This window comes from Blennius ocellaris (assembly GCF_963422515.1).
Source record: "Blennius ocellaris genome assembly, chromosome: 5".
NCBI classification, from domain to species: domain Eukaryota; kingdom Metazoa; phylum Chordata; class Actinopteri; order Blenniiformes; family Blenniidae; genus Blennius; species Blennius ocellaris.
In genome coordinates, this window is record NC_137654.1 from 26,367,359 (window position 1) to 26,388,495 (window position 21,137).

The window sequence follows — 21,137 nt, forward strand, 5'->3', positions numbered from 1 at the left end:
GACGTGTTGTATGTCTGGATGCGACGAGTGTGTTAATAAAGTATTTTTGAAATACTACAAAATTGAGTAGTTGTTTTTGGTCGGTCAGAAAATAGCTTTATTACAACCTGCATTCATCATAAATTACAGCTGCTTCCATTCTTTGTGCCATGAGAAAGCTAAAAAAAACATCCAGCATTTCGAACCAGATAACTACATTTCTTTGGACGTTTCACGTTTGTTATATTTGTAAAAATACCAATTTAAGCCATCAAAAGTACATTCGTGAAAGTCAAGTGATTAAAAAAAGTTGCTTTTAAGGCACAGATCCTGTTGTACAAAATACATTGAATAAGTGCTGGGAACAAGTGACTGATTATGTTAAGAACAGTGAATTACAGAACACGCCTGAGATTCAACAGCTTTGATTGGTTAATAATAGACGTGATTGTCATGGGATGAAAGCAGCTGTTGGAGGTTAAAAAGTGTGACAGGTTAATTTGCTGGAGCGCTGGGGGGGAGGGGGGCGGGGGCCGCCGTCTGTCTGCCGTCGTCTTTGCTCGACTGGACTCAGATGTCGTTCCTCCACTCGGGGTCCAGGAGCTGCTGGACGTCGCTCTCCGCCGTCTCACCTGACGAGAGAGAGATGCAAAAAAAAAAAAAGTGTTTCTGGACTTGGATATTGTGGACCGCTTAAAAGCCTGTCGAGAAGACGACGTTTCAAGTTGAAACGCGTCGATTTTCATTTCAGAAACATTTCGCTTTTACTCGGCAACAGTGTGAAAACTTTCACGGAGAGCCACTCGAGGGTGCTGTTTGTTTTGTAATGAAAGCGCACACCAGCAGGGAACAGTATGCTATAAACAATGGTGACTACACAGACATTCCTATGGACAGACAGAGGACCAAGTTGGATTGTTATTACAGTTTGTCTCTGCTTGGGGGCGGGGCTTTCCAATTGGCAATTGCTATTACAGGATAATTTCCACTATAAAGCTCACATATAAAAAGTCACTAGAGAATATGGGGCAGATTTATGACACTCGAGGCTGCCATTGTTGTTAATGTCCACGTACAAAAGAATCATTCACTGCAGCCCGCATTCAAAGTAGCAGCGTTTCCACGACGACTGAGCCCCAGGCGTTTCGAAAAGTCCCACATTTTCAGTGGCTTCGAACGCCGTTGCCGTGTGAACCGGCGTTACCTTGAGGCTCCACCTTGAGGCTGAGAGCGGCGAGCCTCATGACCATGTTGTCGTCTTCCTCCGCTTCGATCGGGATGAAGCCTCCCTCGTCGTCGCAGTACTTGATGAAGCTGCGAACAAGCGGATTCGGGCGTTACATGTGAACGTCGCCATGCCGCGCGTGTGCTTGAAGGAATAAGTAGCAGCACGACACGTACTGAGCCCAGGTGTGGTCTGTGTTCAGCACTCTGGGGTTCCCCACCACGATCAGCAGGGCTTTGGCTCGAGTCACCGCCACGTTGAATCTCTGCGCGGGAGAGAGAGAGAAAGTGTTGGAATCAAGCTGGCAGCATGCGAGCGTGCACATTTGGTGTTTACCTTCTCGTTCTTGACAAAGCCGAGGTGGAAGTGTTTGTCTATGTTGAGATAATCACAGCTGCTCCGGACCGTGGACACAATGATCACTCGCCTCTCCTGGCCTTGAAATTCCTCCACTGAGCCGACCTGCCAGACCCACGGGATTACTCACAACATCCTGAAAATACTGCATTTCACGATATTTCAGTGTGAAATAAGTCACCTTCAGGGCATTCATGTACTTAAATTTGAAGTCCTTCTCGATCTTTCCCAGGGCCTTACGGATTTTCAGCACCTGTGTGAACACGTGAAAACAGCCACAGCTTTTAACGATAATACAGATTTTTACAGAAAAAAAAATACCTTTCTGTGTTGAGTTTGCATGTTGCATCTATTTACTACAGCTGTGGTGCCGGCGTCTACGAGCCCAGCTCTATTATTTCATATGGCATATTGCATGTACCTATACATATATTTATACATGTGCAAGTACACAATTACCATTAGTATTATTATAAGTATACTATTACTATTGGTATTATTATTATTATTATTACTGATATATATATATATATATATATATATATATATATATATTGCTACTTTATTGCTACCATATTGTTATTGTTATATTATTGCTACCATTATTAGTAGTACTATACACGAGTATTATACACTATTACATTGTTATTATCTGTATCTTGCTTATTTCTAAGTGCCCATGTTCCGTTCTGTGTTTTACTGTATGTCTTATACCCAGAAATTATTATTTTTTACTTTTATTCTATTCTATTGTATTTTATAATATTCGTATGTACCAGATTGCTGCAACAAAACAATTTCCCTTCGGGGATGAAGAAAGTAATTATCTATCTATCTATCCGGACATGCTGCAACATGTCGAGATCGAGACGAGCACCACTTTATTTGTTAAATTTTTTTTCCGTTTTATATTCAGTCACCTGCTTCCTGTAGGGAGCGATGATGCCGATGTCTTGGGGTCCAATGGTCCCCTGGCCTCTCTTCCCGTGCGACTCCAGCAGCTTCTTCACATAATCCACGAGGATTTCCACTTCTGCGATGTTGAAGAAGGACGGACTGCTGGCCTCGCGCTCATCAACACCCGCCACCCCGTGGAAGATCACCGGGAAGCCCAGCTTCTGAGAAAGAAAATCGAGCTTTTACATCGATGTCAAAGTTTTGTTTTAGTTCTGTGGAGAGGGGTGAAATAACCAAGGATGCAATACTTACCGTTCCTTCAACTTAAGTCTTTACTGGCTTAATAGGAACATAATCTGCTTCAGTTTTAGATTTTCTCCTCCATGAATATTTGCACTTTTTCACAGTCAAGTCAGTAACTGAATCCAGATTTGTATATTTGAAAAACAATTTACACAAAATTAGTAATTAGATTAACATGTATGCGTTTGTCTTTATCGTTTTGTACCACTCACTAAAAATGCTTAAAAGGGTCAAATTTCACCAAAAAACATTCTAAAAGTCACATAAGTGAGCTATTAGCACCACTATGTGTAATTCATTTATCATGGAATCTAAAGGGAAAATGATAAAACGTCCTTAATATAGATAAAAACGGTGTGTCAATGGGATACATTTCTCACTGGATTCTGTAACAAGCTATAAAAAAAAAAGATGCATTATCCCACAATGCAATGGGCTAAATGCTCTCCACAATCGCATTTTCTTTTGGGTACTAGAATTTGGATGTGACATTTTTACACACCGTGGGAGTAAAAAAAAAAAAAGTTCAGGTATCTGCTGAGCAGTTTTGAGAAGTTTAAAGCAACATAGTCATGCCAATGCATGACTATTTTGCCAATGCATTACATTGCTTGCATTGACGAAATCAGGAAATGACCAAATATAATCTGACAGAGGTCAAGGGTGAAAATGTAATTAACTAATGTCGTAGAATAACTATGTAGCAGGTAAATTATAGCACTGAGGTGGCATATTGAGGTGTTTTTGGAATACTTTTTGATATAAATGGGCTGCATCTGCTCACAAGGACACCACTTACTGGATTTGGGAGGTATTCCCATCGGCAGAAGGAGTTTCTCAAAATTTCATCCGCACAGATCTGCAGCTCGTTGTCATAGAAGCACTCGTTGGGAACCTTCAGAATGGCTGGATGGGATCTGTGTGAAGAATTAATATGTGTCTGAATTGCAGGGGAATTGTACATGTCACTTCTAACAATGTGGGAGCGGCCGTTTTTTGTTTTTTTTCAACCACACCTGTAGTTTTTCAGAAGTTTGGTGACGAAGGAGTTGTTCAATGTGTCGTCCTCTTTCGCGTACAGAGGGAGATCCGTCATCAAACGCTGCAGAAGGGACACTCCTGTAGAAAGTAGCAGTACTGTGTAAGTTACAGCAAATTGAAGTAACTTGTGCATTAATTTTATCGTCACTCTCGATCAAAATATATTGCATGAATAATGTCGTTTTCATGTGCCGTTTGTTTTTGCGAAGTTTAGCATTTTCACTTAAATGTTGCAGCATACACAGGCAGTGGATCAAACCAGCAACATGCAACACAGGTACTGTGGAGGTTCTTCCTCACGGAACCTTCAGTGAGTGTAATAGTAATCAGTTATTGGCAAAAGGTCGTAGTAATGTGTTCTTAACAGTGGACATGAGAGTCTGATGAAACGCCTGCATACGTTAAAACTGAGGCCGTCTCAACATCTGATAGCAGTATTTCTGTGAAGCTATCAGTCAGCTTTGTTCAGTCCAGTTTTTTAACATTGGGCTGCATGTACTCGATTAACAATTTGAGGTGTTTGACTCTACGTTTTTCTCACTCACCTAAGCCGTATTTCTGTGCGAATGGAGATCTGACGATCGGCCCAAGCTGCTTGGGATCTCCAGCCAGAACTACTTGACCAGATTCTGGATCGAGCAACCCTATTTCATATCACAAACAATAAAAAAACAAAAAAACAATTGCATTATAAAGCAGGGTTTAGTGCAAACTGCCGGCCATGATGCCGTCTTCACCTGCCAGTGGGATCAAGCACTCGGTCTCCACGGCGTGTCCGGCCTCGTCCACGAACACGTGAGTGAAATGTCCCTTAGGAATTCCTCCCGTCACCAACCTGCAGATAGCGCCGAGGTCACAAAGAACAGCAAACTCCCACCGCCCACAACTTCACATCCAAGTATGTAAATAGCACGGCGCGTGACGAGGACGATGATTAGAATGTGGCGTGCAGGCCAGCCTTCTACAACCTTCCAGCCGTCATCAGCGTGGTGACAACGATCCTGTACTCCATCAGCGTCTCTTTAGCAGGGAAAAGGTAACAGTCGCCGACGAGGTTAGAGCATGCCTGTGAAGCAGCACAACGAGCGTTTCAAACCAGTTGCGAAACGCCGTATGAAATTAACCGCGTGATGAATGCACTCGAGCCCACTGGGTGGCAGCAAAACATGCAGGAGAGCAAACGAATGAGCAGTGAATATGTTATTGTCAAAACGTTTAACTCCAGAGTACAGATTTAATGCATTTAAAGGTGGTTTGCAGTTACTCGGATTAAAGGAGCATCCAGCACTGACCTTTAGTTTCTCGGGGACGAATTTGGGGTCCCGGCTGGCGGCGAACATGCGGTAAACTTTGCGTTCATCCACGTGTTGCAAAATCTTCGTGCAGAGCAGATCGGCAGCGCTGTTGGACGGAGCGCAGGCCAAGATGTGACAGGAGGCCTCGGTCTTCTCGATCTGCTTGATGGCCTCCACCACAGTCACAGTTTTACCTGAATAGACCATCAGGATATGTGTTAAGTTTTGTAGTGACGTACACTAAAATGTCCCACGATTGGACAGTAAGATCCCCCGAGAGCGCAATTCAAATGGTAGGAAAACAGATCAAACCGAACTTGCTCTTAAAAGGTGGAACAGAGGAGGCGCAGTGGCTGCAGTACCTGTCCCTGGTGGACCAAACACCAGGTAAGGAGCCGGTTTGGATGAGCCAGCCACGATGTGCTGGACTGCTAGGTACTGCTCCTCGTTTCTCTCCAGCTGCCAGTCGAACAGCCTGCCAACAGAAAGAAGAGGGTGTGACGTTTGAGCTCAATCACGCATTTGAATATTACATATTTATGTTGTTTATGGGTAATTTCATAATTATTTTTTCCCCTTTATCTAAAATGGTGCGCAAGATATTCACGAGTTGAAATTTAGGCCCCATTTACACAACTTTTTGAGTTAAAACACAATTTTTGCATTTCCATTTCAGAAATGTTCCACATTTACACAGCAACATCGTGAAAATGCTGTCCATTTCCACAGGAATGGTAGAAATGCTGAAAACAATGTTGTTTTCCTGTTGGGCCACTAATGGATGCTGTTGTTTGTTTTTGTAATGATGCCACACGTAATATGTTTGTTTATTACTTAATCATGTGGCACATCAGAGGATAGGGAATTGCAAACTGAACATTGGTTGGTTTGACATGAATCGGATTAAAACTGACCACGTTATCACAAAAATATGTTTTTGACTTTTCATGGCATCGACCTTGACCTTTGACCTAATCAGTCATCAATTGGTCCTTGGGTGATGACAAATCATCCTGAAAATTTCATGCAATATTGGTCAAAAGTTTTCACCAATATTGACCTTGATAAAAGTTGGTAAAATACATAAATACAAACTAATAAAAAAATAAATACATGCGGCCAAAAATATAACCGTCGCCAAACTTTCGTTTGCGAAGGTAATAATTAAATTGCACCATGATTGGCTGAGAAGTATAAACAGGAGCCATTCCACCCCTCAGCCCCTGAACATGAATTACAAATGGTTGCGCCAGCCAATCCTGTGCATCTATGCAAACTAGCCACGGTCCAAAAGAGACGCCTAGCAAGTTAAAGCTAAACCAGAGTGTGAGACTGGCACACTTTAAGTTTATGTTCAAAACGGTTGCTGGTGCAGTGGGCAGAATGAACCTATTAAGGACCAGAACAGAGAAAGACCAGCAGGCGCTGAGCCAAAGCTAATGTTAGCCGCTACTGATACTAGCACCGGCTGCTAGGACAATGAATGGAAATGCTGCAAGTTGATATTTGAAGGGTTCTACTCTGGTTTTGGTTGAATGAGAATCACACAGCTGGTGTTTCATTTGTTCTTGTAACCTGACGAACAAACAAAAAAAATAAAAATAAAAAAAACAAGTTGATGACTAACTTGAGTTTAGGAAGCTCATTATTCTGGCCGGAGGTCGGCGGTGCAGCAGGAAACAAGACATCTTTCAGTTCGTGCATGGACGCAAACTCTGCGGCTCTCTGCTGGAGACGCATGGTCAGGCGGTTCACGGTGAACTCCACGTTGAACTTCATCCCATCGATGAAGCGATCCAGCAACCTGTCGGGAGAAAATCCCACAAAATGGAAGCTTGAATTGCCAGAAATGACCCGCTTGTCAAACGACATGTCTACTGTATCGTCATGAACTTACTCCGAGCCGAAGCCCAGTTTGACCTGGTCCAGCTGCACGCTGTGGACGTAACCACGGTACTTCACCCCTTTTTGTCCTACGGGACGCACCAGGAGCTCGTCTCCCCGGAGCACGGACGGACGGTTCTCCGACACCCCCGGTACCTAGGGCGAGCATAAAAAAACAAAAATCAAACAAGATTTTACTTTCACTTATGGCAGTAGACATACAGGGTGTGTGCTTTCAGAAGTCCTCAGAGTACACAAGGAAATTGTGCAAACAATAATTCGGTAATCCTATTTTCTGTATTCGTGTCGAAAGCAGAAAAATAAACAGGACAAGACACGTTTCCTCGTCTGCACCTCCAGAGTGAGGAGTCTCCTGTTGAATGTGTCTCTGTACATGACGGCAGGATCGTCTTTCTCGTCGTTGGGGATGTTGTATCTCTTGATGTCGACCACCATCTGAAGCTCCTCCAGAAACAGCAACAACTGGAATTTCTCGGAGTATCTCTCCCAGCTTAAGGGGCTCTGCAGCAACTCCCTGAAAATGAAAGAAAAGGCACAAAGCTGTTGTACTCAGGATTGTTGGTGGCAAACATCTGCATTGTAACTGTTCATGTCTACAGATCATACTTGTAGAAAGCGCTGTTTAAAAAAAAAAAAGGAAAAAGCTATGTTTGGCTGAAATGAGAGCGTGGCCTTCACAATAGTGGATGTGTGAGGGAGTAAATTTAGGTTACCATGGCTTCGGTGCCAGTGAGTATATTTGATTAGCATGGAACAAACTATGTTCCCTTTATGGGTGCCGATGATTTAATATGATTCTCCAGCTTTTATTGGAGTCAACTTAATTCATCCATATTGTATACTTTACTTTACTTCCTTTTATTGGTTTTTTCATTTTGGAAAAAAATTATATATGGTTAAAATAAAGTGTTACTGATTGAATCTGGGCCCCGCCCCTGCGTACTACTACACCCACTTCTATTCAATAGCTAACTGTGGCTGGGGTTACAAACGTGAAAACCATATCATTTCAAAGTGTCCTTTATTTTGAAAACCGAGAGTTTGACCCTGCTCCAAGACGTTACCGTAAAATTTTACAATACGAGCGACCATAAAAATCTCGGAGCGTCTCACTTCACCAAACAGAAACGTCAGGGGCGTCTCTAGACCCCCTGGGAGCCCGAGGCAGGAAGGACTATGGGCTCTGATGGGATCATAAATAAGGTTGCAAAAACCTCCTCTGGTCCAATAATTGAAAGTGGAAAGTCTAATCGGAAGTGTCTACATGACACAAGTTTAATCAGATTACTTGACAGTTATTTGGGTTGATTTTTTTTTGCAATATTTTTTAATGGTGCTAAAAATAAGAAATCTTTAACCCAGTCTCAAAACAGGCAAAAGGGTTGGGCTTGTGTGAATGTCATTTTATGAGCAATGCTTTAGTGGGCATGTAAAACAGAAAAGTTTCAGTTTTCTGAAATGGCTTCCAGTTGATCAATTCCTTAAAATACTTTTGCGTAAAAGGAATATTATTTGTATTCTAATTTTTTTTTTTTCTGTGTCATTAAAAGTGTTGAATTTATCTGATGTAGCTCAGTTAAGGAGCTGCTTGGGTTTCATTGTGCCGTTATTATATGTTGTTGATGCAGAAACTGGTAATTAAATGTTTTGATTTCAAGTTAATCTTTTACTCCTTCACTGTTGTATTTTGTGGTGCAGGTGAAAACTTTGGCATCAGTTTGAATTTCAGTCTTCAGGTCTCTCTCACTGGACATCGACTACACGGCAAGACATCCTAACTATGAAAGCAAAGACAACCACGCACAGGAAACAGAAATTAACGTACCTTTTATCTGAGAAGGCATTGGGCTGCTTCAGCAAGTTGATGAGCTGGTTCATGTACGGCGGGACCTGGTACTTTTTCAGCGGAACCTCATTTTGCAGCTTAATCACCGACAGCCTGGTCAGAGGAAAGGATGGAAAAGATAAGACACGCATACGCGACTCTCAAAAAGTTAGGGATGTGTGCCTTTTGGCTGAAATTTGAAGCTGGACCTAAAATGTACTATAACGTTTGAAACCACGTGTCCCAACTGTGCAACGCTTTAGTCCTTTTTGCGCAACAACACGCTTAACGGGAAACTTCACAACAGGAGTTTGATCTATGAATGGACCAATACATTTCCTGTTCAATTAGAATTGGTATTTAAATGGTCCTCCTCATCACGGGTACCCAGGCAGACATTATGGCCACTAACGATGTTGAAGACGCCAAGGATCATGTGACGCATCAGCCACCGTTGTCACGAGACGAGCCTTTGTTGGTTGGCGGTGTTGCAGTGTGGGCAGTTGTCTCTGGTCAACACGGGACTGACCCACGCTTCGTGAGCGGTACACACAACATGAATGGTCTTAATCCAGTCATTGGGTTCCTGCATGAACAACACGGGCTGAATTTCACCTTCATGGACGACGATGCTCCAGCTCATGGAGGCCAGGGTGGCTTGCACTCTCTCAAGACCTTCTTCTTCTTTTGGGTTTAACGGCAGTTTGCGCTACAGCCATCTGCTGGTTCTATCTATTTTAGATCGTTTCCCACCGATCTCGAAGTCCCTGATGACCGTTTCCTTCACTCTCTCTTAACACGAGCTTTTTCGTCCCTGATGATTGTTTCCCTTCTTCTTCACTTGGCATCTGTGAAGTTGCCATCTGCTGGTAATCAATACCATTCTCACCACTCCAAGGAGGAAAGTGTGTGTGTAGCTGAAATCACCAGTGCATGCTTGTAACTTCAATGCCGTCGTTTCATGATACAACATTGCTCTAGCATGAAGTTGTTTTTTTTTAACGGTTTCCATCAATTTCACTCAAAAGCCAAACATCTGTAACTCTCTGTGACGAGTCCATATGAGACAACGTGTAGCAGGCAGTGCGTCGAGTGAAACGCTGGTACCCTTCAGGTCGCTGCCCGTCCACAATCGTGCAGGTCGTCTCCTCGGTCCAGGCAGGGATGGAGCGAGCTTTGTACGGGGCGATGGCCACCAGCTCCCGCCCCAATGAGGTTATACATTTCACCTCAATGGAGCGCACAATGTGGAAAGGAGTGGAGGAATCCTGTCGATCTGCTTGGAACTCCAGGGCCAGCATGGCCGGATAGCAACCCACAAAGCGGCAGTTGAAGCTCACCTTGATTTCATAGCGGTCACCTGGGAACAGAGCAAGGTGACGATTAGTGGCCGCCACCGTCCCGTCCGTTTGCTTCAAAAAATGTTATCGTGAATTCAAAAGCTACCTGGCTGCAGTAAGAGAGGGTTCAGACGGGTCACTTTTTGCTCATCGGACAGAGCGAAATATTTGAGCCAGTGCAGCGGAGTGTAATATGTGAAGTACACAAGTTCAGTTCCAGTGTTTTCCACAAAGAGATTTATGACGTACTGGTAAAATAAAAAAAAATAAAAATACATAGAAGTATATATTATTGATCAGCCATCAGCAAAAAGTAGAAATGTGGTGATGTAAGTACCTCGTATTTGTTTTCCACCAACACGCTGAGCTTTCCGTTTTCAAACAGATCATCGGACGTGACACTGATGCCCCGTTTGTCAGAAATAAACTGAGACCTGCGGTTCAAAAAGAGCAGAGGATTCACTCAACTGCATCTCGAAAAGGAAAAGAAAATGTAATTAAATAAAACAAAGCACAAGCCCAGAGAGAAGTGACTCTACAGAGGAGGGTGGCCATTACCTGTCTGCCTCCAATCTTTTGATCAGCTGACTGGCCAGTTTTCGTCGGGCTCGGACTCCCGTCTCGGCCTCTTCTGCAGAAGTGAATTGTTGAGGCGCCTCATAAGCGGCAGCTCCATTTTGAACTGGCTGTTTCTGACGGGTACAGTTTGTCTGCCACTGATCCACATAAAGATCTTTGACCTGTGCAGATGAACACGTCATGTCATTTTTGTTTGGTCTCGTAGCATCAGTAACAATCAGCACAATCAATCAATATATATATATATATAAAACTAGCATGATCTTAAAATATTGAAAATAACTTGTGATGCAGGGAAACAACATGGGTGCCGGAGCCATTATTGGTTTCTGTTTTAAGTGCTGGCTTGGGAGTTCTTGATTTGAGTGACATTCTAAAGGGTGCAGCACATCAGGTGATCAGATGACTCTTACTTTGTTTATACAGCTTTCAGCTTTTGATTTGACACTTTTGATGTCACCAGAATTATTGGACATCAACTGTGGCTCTTTATTAGCAGCGTGTTAGAAACTGTGTTGTTATACAGTGATCAATTGTTTTAGGAAATAAACATGTCACATGCCTGTGTATCAGAAGTCTTTATACAATATCACACAAATTGATTTCTGTTTTTATCAGTAGTAATAGATGATTAGAGTATTTTTTTTTTTAATTACACATCACAACAGAAAAAAACCCTGTTTAAATTGACATTTTTTAATCTAAAATGTTGAGACTATTATTCATAGACCGCTTCCTTGAAGCGAATAAAGAGAAAAAGATGTTGACGTCAGAGGTTCTTTAATTCACCTTGGGGTTGAAGTTTATTGTGTCTCGTCGTCTTGTTATCTTGTTGGACACTTTCAGAGCATAAAGAACTGAACCAAAGTTGGGATCTTTTCTATCCGGAGTCCTGATGAAATCGAATAAACATTAGCTTTCCAATACGTTCAAAATATCAGTTAAAACAATTTGCAAAGAACTCACCTGCTCCTGAATTCATCGTTGTAAATGACTCTGAGTTGGAGTCTGTCTGTGATGGAAACCCGTTCGGTCTCCTTCAAAAACTCGAAAAAGTCCAGTCCAATCTGGCAGCGTGACAGATTGGACAACTTCATGTTCGGTCAGATGAATTAGTCGATTATGTTGACAAGTCTCACGAAGTATTAGTCTAAATGCACAAATAATGAGAGAGAAAGAAAAAAAAAAAAAAAAAGGTAAAACGCCCAGCAAACAGGGAAGCTGCGTCTCCGAGCCGAGCGTCAGCAGCAGCGTGGTTCGTTGCCTTTTAAACCCCGGGACATTCCACACGGGCGGTGTCGTCTTGTTTCATAACACAGAGAGCGGCGGTGAAACCGGGCGGATTGCGACAGGCGCAGCTACACAACGGAGAAACGAAACTCTACCGAGTTCACGTTCGGAAACGAAACATAAATAAATCAGATAAAAAACAAAAAACATGTGAGTCAGATACAGAAACACGTCAGGAATAAAATTTGCTCTCCGTCACAGGTGACTTAAATGAACACATACAGCTCCAAAGTTCAGTGTCTAAAAAGCTTACATTATGAATAATGAATTCATCAATGTATTAATCTAATAACGTTTTTCTTCTTCTAGTATTGAATATTAGTTTCATGCGCATTTCTTCCAATCTCACCACAGTAGGACATAAATGTCACTTTAAGTGAAGAATAGATAATATGCTGTTTTTCTCTATTAATAGCTTTCATTTAATATGGTCTATATGGCTTCCATAAAGGTTTTCTTCCGCAATCACTCCTAAATGTGTCATATACTCTGTTTTCACATATCATTTCAATACAAACTATATATGTTTTCATTAGTTTTTAATGCAATCCATTTCCTTGTTACCAGAAATTGGAATTCAACAGAAAATTGAAATCCATATTGGAGGTCTGACACGATAACCTGACAGAAAGGAGATTGCACATTGTTTTATTTTTAGTATTTGTCACCCCCCCCCCCCCCCCCCCCCACACACACACACACACACACACACACACACACACACAAAATCCATTAACTTAAGTTCAACTATATTAATTGAGCACCAAATACAAAATACACATTTCTAGGCACTTTTTTGTGCAGTGTGACTCAAAAGTAAGGAACATTATTTATTGGTGGATTTGAATAAAACAGATTGTTTCTCAACATGTTTCTCAAACAGCTCTGCAACTTGGTCAAGTAAGAACAAATGCTTCAATATTTAGCCAAGAACACCAACACATGGTGTTTTTTTCCCCATCACATGCATAGTGTCGTAGATTTTTGATGAATTGCAGTCCTGGGCCAAGTGTGACGTCAGACGTTTTCTACGAGCATGTGACAATAATTCTCTAACTATACTGATACTCAGCTAGTCTACAAAACAAATAAAACAGGCTGGGAGACGAGATCTGGGCGTAAACAGCGTTCATCGTATGTTTCAATAGTGTCCGCCATCTGGCTTTACTCTGGGTTTTTCCATGGCTGTACTGGGATACAGTTATAATTGACTTCTGGTCTTTCCATGGCCCTGAGATCGATTTCTGGTCCTTCCACGGCTACTCTGAGACACGGTTGTAATTGTTCGAGCTTGCTTTCCATTTTAAAAAAACATTTATAATCTTGTTACATTGTTTTGGTTCAATCATCATGCATAGTATGTTCGATTACACAGGCACTCATGGTATTACAGAAAAGGATAATTATTCAACAATAGCTAAAAAAAACAACATTTTAAGAACACACATGAGTATATATGAAAATCTAAGTGAAACCCTTGTGAGTTTTTTTGCCCAAAATCTAATGTGATAAATTCATCACCTGTTCACCTGCACACTGAAAATCCCATCATTGTCCAATTTATGGAGGAATGAAATTGCTCAAGTGGCCATGTAAGCAGCATTATGTTATATTCTTTATTAGACACCAGCAAAGTTCTGACGATGACGAATCGGTTTAACACAGTTTTTATGTTTTCTATACCCATTTATCGGATTTAATACAGTACCTTTTCCCGCTGTTTGTCTAAAACAAATTACTGACATGAGCAGACAACCAAATACAGACAAACATGACATGGCATCAATTCAGTTATTCGTCTCGATCTTCTTCTTCTTCTCCTTTCTCAAAATCACCACGGCAGAAGTAGCCTCCTTTTTCTTTGCAGGAGTTTATGAACCTGAAAAAATAGAAACACAACAGTGTAAATGTTGCCGTGGACCTACGTTTCAACAAAGGGGGTTTTCTTGAAGAAGAAGAAGAAGAAGATGACATTCCTCCTCCAGTTGTGATTTGTTCAGCAGGGCTTTGGCTTGAGTCAGAGCCACCTTGAATCTCTGGCAGAAAAAAGGTGGCAGCTTTAGAAGTCTGCAACAGTTTCTTCACTCAAGTGACTTGAGTAAACCTGTTTCCACAGTCAGAATGACAATGAATTATATTAAAAGGGCAAAGGCCATTTTATTTTTATTATTTTTGTATTTGGTTGAGGGATTCGTACTTTTCACATTTGAACCAATACGGTACCGGTACCTGGGAATTGATACCGGTATGCAACGGTACCAATTTCCAGTACTTTTTATTTTATTTTTTTAATATTTTATTTATGAATTTTCAATATTTAAATAACAGAATAACAAGTATGCTGTGTTAGAGTTAGAACAGCAAACAGTATGATATTGAACAAGTGTTCATGATCAAACACACAGAATAAAAGCACAGACAAAAAAGCCAAAAACAAAAGAAAAAGAAAAAACCCTTGCTCAAAACAATATATACATTAACATTCGGTGAGTACCCAGTAATATATAAAAGTCCGATACCTGAAGTTACGTTGACGGAGAGAAATGTAAATTGAACATAGCTGTTACTGTGAAGTCATTCTTGACAAATATTGTAGGAATGGTCGCCACATCTTATCAAAGGATGCAGAGCGGAGAGAGACGTTGTGTTGGCTCCTATCCATATGTAATAAACTGGTGACTTCTGCAAGCCAGGCCTTTTAAGGATGGCGCCTCGTCACCCTTCCACCAAGTTAAGATGTTCCTTTTTTTTTTTTTTGCAACAATCACACCATATTGTATAGTTTTACGGTGCAGACTGGTGAGCAGATAGGTGTTGGGATCGGAGGGATATTGCATTTATATACCTCAGAGAAACATTTGAAAACGTCAGACCAAAACTGACTTAATTTGGGACAAAGCCAGAAGAGGTGGCCCAGGGTTCCCTCGGCTTTGTTCCCTCGGTAAAAATGCAAGCCTTGGCTTGCATTTTGAGCAGATTGAAGAAACAGAAGGATAGAAGGAATGAAGCTTGGTGCAAGAGTCATGTAATCTGTGGATAACTTTAAATTGAATGAGCTGGTGTCTTGAGTTTATTGAACATCGGTGAATATCACCAAGATAGGTTTATCAATCGCTGTCACTTATTGACAAAGCCAGGTCTTTTTCCCCAAGCTTCTTTTAAGTGTTGGGTTCAGGTCGTATTGAGTAACAAATTGTGAAGTAAGTCTCTTAGTCAGCGGGTTGTTTACATCTTTATACAACTGTCACTGGGGCCTGGGTAGATGTTTGCCAGTTGAGCATTTGTGTCGTGCACTCGGAGGACAACTTTGCATTGCAACAAGCCGTGCCTCGCACATATTGAAGAGGTGTGAACTAAGCACAAGAATTTGGTCGCATTTCCTATTTCCTCCTCCCAGGCCTGTTTCAGTTTGATTCGTCTGGCTCAGGTTGAAGGAGTCAATGGAGTTGTATATCACCGGGATGGAGAGTTTCTGTGTCGGTTGAGAGGAAGCAGTGAATCAATCGGAGACCCGGATGGGTGGTTAGGGAAGTGGGGGTAGGTGGTTTGGCTTGAAGAAAATAGAAGAAGTGCAAGTGGGGTAGTTCAAGCCCGGTCGCAAGCTCTGTAAAATCAGTAAATATGTTGTTTTTATAAAGATCCTCGACATGCAGCAGGCCCTTGTTTCGCCAGACTTGAAATGCAGGATTTGATAGGGAGGGCAGTAAAGGTAAATCCTGTAAATCTGTGAATCTCCCAGCTAATATTATGGTGTCTCTGAAGTCAATAATGATGCGCAGGCCTCCTTTATTTAGTGACACGTAGGTGAGCTGAATCTTGATCTGCGACACTCCAGAAATGGAGGTAAGTCGAAGGAAAAGTCTCCTGATGGTCGATTATTGCGTGTTTGCCCTGCGTGGGTGTTTGCACTCGAGTCAGCTGCAAGTTGGCCGCCCTTGAAACGGCCGGAGGGCTGCGAGGTGACACAAACAACCACAAATATACAAAAAGTCTAACACAAACAGACACATACCGAAGCAACAACTCTAAAGAAACATTTCCATGTCTCAAGTGCGGTGGAAAATTTCTGCGCAGAGGCTCTTTGTCTCTTGATACGCATATGATCTTACTCTATATTGTGTTATTTTTAACTTATCAGTTTTAGCCTTTGACTTTCCATTGAAATCAATTGATTATGATGGTGAAATCTGCCAGTACTTGTTTCAGTTTTGTTTTGGGTTTGGTTTTTTTTGTTTGTTTTTTTACTTTCAAACTTTGGCCACTAGGAGGAAACACAGACTAATTTTTTACTGGATGCATCACCTGATCCCAAAGATAGAAAACTGCCACTGTGGTCACAGTGAAGGAAAAGTTGATCACTTTTACCAGAGGAATAAACTGCAATGGATCATTTATTGACATATGAGAGTTGGAGCAGTGTGAATGTAATGTGAATTACTGTTTATGTTTGTATTCGTTTTGTCCTGATATTATCATTAATTACTGTTGCTTGAACATCAAAAGTCATCATTTAACAACTTAAACAATGTGAAAATCTGTGACAAACACATTTTTCCGTTACAAGCTTAATCCACATTCACTCATCCAGAGGTGTCAAGTAATTAAACATTTGTACTTCATTAGTGCACAGAAGTAGATTTAGAATGTAGTTTTTATACTTTTCTTCAGGAAGTTGGACCACAAACATCTAAGAGTCAAAACGGACCGCCTCCCACACACCACCATCAATGACAGATTCACAATCTGCTGTCTTTTCTTATTGAGCTTTTCCGTTTGAACTTTTTCCTAAAACCTTCCAAACAACCAGAGATGTATGTTTTTGTTCTAGTGTTTGTGTTGTGCGTGCGTCTGGTGGTGTGTTTCCTGGTGTGTTTGTCAGCCTCCCGTCCAACACATCCGGCTACATCCTGCCAGACCCTGCGGGTGACTCAACCGCCCGGGTCTTCTTACTGTAACCGCCTGTCATCTTCAGTCAGTCACCCTCCGTGGTGTCCTGGAGGCCGTGACCCTCGTGGCGGACGCCCAGAAATCATATGAGTACTTCTATGTGTGTGTGTGTGTGTGTGAGATGTGAGCTCATTGCGTGTTTATCAATCGCCTTGTCGAGGCATCGTGTGTTTGTGCGCATGTGTGTCAGTGACCCAGAGAGAAAGCAGGGCCAAGAAATGGCCGACTTAAACGGCCGCAGCTGCGTTTTCCACAGTAAGGGGGTGTTACAGTAAGGGGGTGTTTTAATGGAGGGACATTATGGGCTGGAGTGCAGGGTAATGACCGCTTTGGCTGTCGGAATGCCTTGATCTTATCACCATGGCAAGAGGGGATGCTCCCACTTTCTGATGGTCTAATAGCCCCTGCTCTAATAGACTGGCGGCCCGGGCCACCGAGGTCACCCGGAAACACAGACCTTCCCACACACGCCCACAAACTCATAACGCTGCCCTGCAACCCGAGATCCTCGCGTCTGCTCTTGCGATGACACACGGTACATCTGCTCACACGGCGTTGATTAATACAGGATGGAACTGGCTGCACAATGCGGGTTTATTTGGACTTTTATTCAGATTGATCGCTCCTCTCTGCATGAGGTTTCTACTCATGTCGCCTACAACATGTCGATGCTGTCTGTTCTTGTTTCTCCCTCCCATCCGCTAACACGGAGGTTAAACTCTCTCCATTGACGGTACACATAAAAAAGTTACATGATCTCAAAATGACACTCAAAGTTTACTCAAAGATGCCATAATCCTAATATAAGTTTCTCTTTTTTATGTTGTATAAGAAAATAATATCGCTCAATTACCTTTTTGTCCATACATATACACCACATCCAATCATATTTTAAAGATACTTTAAATATAGATCCTACTTCTAAACTGGGTATCTAATTATCTAACAGCCGCTTGTTTTTGACTACAAACAAGTGCAGACTGAGTCTATGACAAATAGTAAATAGATTTAATTCATGAAGCGCTTTCCCTCTGCTCCAGCAATCAACTGGAGCAGTCGAGGCTTCTGTCTCAAAGACACCGTGAAGATGTGGCATTGAACCTGCCACCTTGCAACTGAGCCAATACTTCAGTAGAAATATTTGGAAATAAGGTATTCACACACTCCATAACAGAGCACTGGGTTCAGACAATTCTTTAAAATGTAATTCACTGAGAGGAAATATTAGAAAGAGCGACTATTATCAGTGCATTAAAGTGCATGCGTTAGATGTGAAACCCTGAAATTAGTGTGAAATCCTTTCAGCCACTGATACACGGATTCAAACTCTCACCTTGAAGGTCATACCTCACCCACCGCATCGCCCCTTAACGCTTTACACACCCTGACACGGGCTTCCTGCAGCTTCCAACACGCATGTTGAAAAATCGCGTGTCCAGCGTGTCCGATTGAACACTGACCTGTTTTGGCGCGTGTGCCGCATATTTGACACTCCTGTCCAAACTGTAACCGTTAAGCAGAACGCGGGGAAGTCTGTTCTCCAGTTGTCCTCCTGTTAGGACGTTTCACTGTCGCCGAGCCCTGCGCTTTGCAGGATCGCGGACTAATTTATCCGTATTGTTAAGTGCGGCGAGATTATGCCGTTGTACTTGGAGGACTCACAAAACAAACTGGATGGAATAGAAAGGAACCAAAGCAATAGACGAGGAGAGAACAGGAGAGAGATGAGAGCTCGTTGAAAAGCTGTTTTTCAGAAAAATGGCCTGTCACTGTCTTTGGCACCCTCGTACCCGCACGCCCTCAACCAAATCTCACACGGCGCAGCCGAGTGTATACACGGACAAATCCTATAAGTCCATTTGAATACCACGACAGACTTCCTTCTAATCTGTTTGTTTGAAATTTGTGATGAATCTGCAATTTCAGGCCGGCCCAATGCGAGCCTTATCCTCACCTATTTGTCCCTGTTAAGGGTCGAGTTATTTCTCAGCACAGTTGGTCGGGTGCCAGCGGTGGAGTGTGTGTGTGTGTGTGTGTGTGTGTGTGTGTGTGTGTGTGTGTGTGTGTGTGTGTGTGTGTGTGTGTGTGTGTGTGTGTGTGTGCGCGCGCGCACGCGCGCGTGAACGCCGCTTTTTTATCTCGCTCAATGAGTGAGTGGAGGTTGGTTGTAAGGCCATCTGTCCTTCTCAGACACCTAATCTGTCTCTGTCACCATTTGTACAGCCTACACACACACACACACACACACACACACACACACACACACACACACACACACACACACACACACACACACACACACACACACACACACACACACACACACACACACACACTGTTAGATGAGTCATGTACTTTGCAACTGATATGAGAAACTAATGAAACTTTTTTTTTTTTTTTTTAAACCTAAATGTAATCAAATAATCCTGAAGCTATGGGACCTTATTTGTCGGCCCCCAGTTTTCCCTCCGTCATGACGGGCAGACAGACGGTGCTCATGCCGCGTCTCCCCTGAAGTGTCCCATTGAGTTTGCTGAAGTGGACTTATCTCCTTCCAGCCCCTCTTGCGTCTCGCTCATTCCTGAATCCAGACAGGACCGCACGCCACACTCGTCCTGCGCTCCTCGCACCCAGAGAGGCCTCTCTCTTCTGGGTTTATTCCCACACTCAGACACCCTCAGCCGCAGTCGCAGTGCGCCTCGTGACGCTGAGGGTTATGATCCCGTGTGCGAGTACCGCTGAGTTGATGGTGATGATCTGTGCAGATGCGCTCGCTCGCATTAGGTCGACCGCATGCACACTGGACCCGGAAGGCTGACGCATGAAACAAGACTGTTTGCTGTTATAGCATGCAGGCCTTGCACACCGTCCACATTGAAAACATGTATCGAATCATCTGCACATGTTGCACGGTAAGAATTCCCAACTGGCTCTTAAGCCAAAGATTTAGTAAAAGTAAACTTACATGCAAAGATCTGCGCTCCGAATTACAGATGTGATGATAATCGTTTCCATAAACAGTTCCTGGATCTGCAGCGTCGGTGTAACAGTGTCATCAGTCATCTTACATGTTGTACCTGTGGTACTGTTACACTGACGTTGCATGGTGGAGTAGTGGTTAGAAGTCTCGTCTCACAGTAATAATATCTCTGGTCTGAGTTTGGGCTGGGGGGCCGTTCTGGGTGGAGTTGGCATGTTCTCCTTGTATTCCTCAATTTTTTTTTTCCTCCCATGCCTTTTAGATTAATCGCTGTCTCTAAATGTGTGACTGTGTTAATGTTTTTCTCTCTTTGTTTGCCCTGTGATCTCCTGGAGACCTGTTCTGTTCATAATCTGATCAAATTCAGATGAGTTTTGACTGCAGTTCCTCGTGATCCAAAAAGCCACTTTCATTTCGTGTAGTGTTATAGGCAATTTTCCACAGCAGCACAACCACGATATCATTCAAAACAACCCCATACAGGTGACATACGCAGTAATATATTGAAGCTCCTGCAGCATCACTTTAGATAATCCAAACTAGACTTTCGATGCATTTAAAGTCTATGAGAAGTGACTTATGTACTGTTTGACAGGTTTAATTATTCACATTCAGACATTTGCTGAGTACACCTATAAAAACAGTGACTATAACAAATGAGATCTCGCTTTATTTATCTCTCCTACAATCTTTTTACCATCACTTATCATATCTAATTTGCTCATTAGTCGTTTGAGGTCACTTTCAGTGAGTTGCTTTCAAAATTTTGCACTTGAAAACTGTTTCTCTGACGATATAATATCAAAAACTGTGATCCAAGGTCCAGTATGAAAAGCTTGCAAAGAAAATAGAACCATTAACATAAATACTTGAATCACCTACAAAAGGCTTCTTATGATTCTCAACCAGTTCCATCAAAATGAAACACAAATGAAAAGGATGATCATTATCCAGCAGACAGCGACGCGGGAGGTCCTCGTTCATGGACACACTAAAATAGACACTTGAAATTTACACACACACCCACACACACACACACACACACACACACACACACACACACACACACACGCTCCATACAAACACAAATACTTGCACATCAGATTAAACACACTTAGACTAAACAGCCAGATTGAAAAAAAAAAATTATGTTCAATCTGATTACTCATTTTGT

The 21,137-nt window shown here is 42.4% G+C and overlaps 1 protein-coding gene across 1 annotated transcript; it reads right to left on the reverse strand.

Annotated features, from left to right (window-relative positions):
- Positions 1-85: 85 nt before the first annotated feature.
- Positions 86-11,976, reverse strand: LOC308130101 (putative helicase mov-10-B.2). The gene is made up of 23 exons (XM_080496293.1): positions 11,713-11,976; positions 11,536-11,638; positions 10,726-10,907; positions 10,505-10,601; positions 10,274-10,415; positions 9,935-10,187; positions 8,828-8,941; positions 7,336-7,516; positions 6,995-7,137; positions 6,725-6,901; positions 5,460-5,572; positions 5,095-5,291; positions 4,771-4,868; positions 4,540-4,637; positions 4,348-4,446; positions 3,778-3,880; positions 3,561-3,678; positions 2,482-2,679; positions 1,743-1,814; positions 1,541-1,666; positions 1,381-1,469; positions 1,184-1,293; positions 86-611 (listed from the first exon to the last, which is right to left on the reverse strand). Exons 1-23 carry the CDS (start codon positions 11,841-11,843, stop codon positions 550-552), a joined length of 3,006 nt encoding a protein of 1,001 aa, XP_080352419.1. The 5' UTR covers positions 11,844-11,976; the 3' UTR covers positions 86-549.
- Between the last annotated feature and the right edge of the window lie 9,161 nt (positions 11,977-21,137).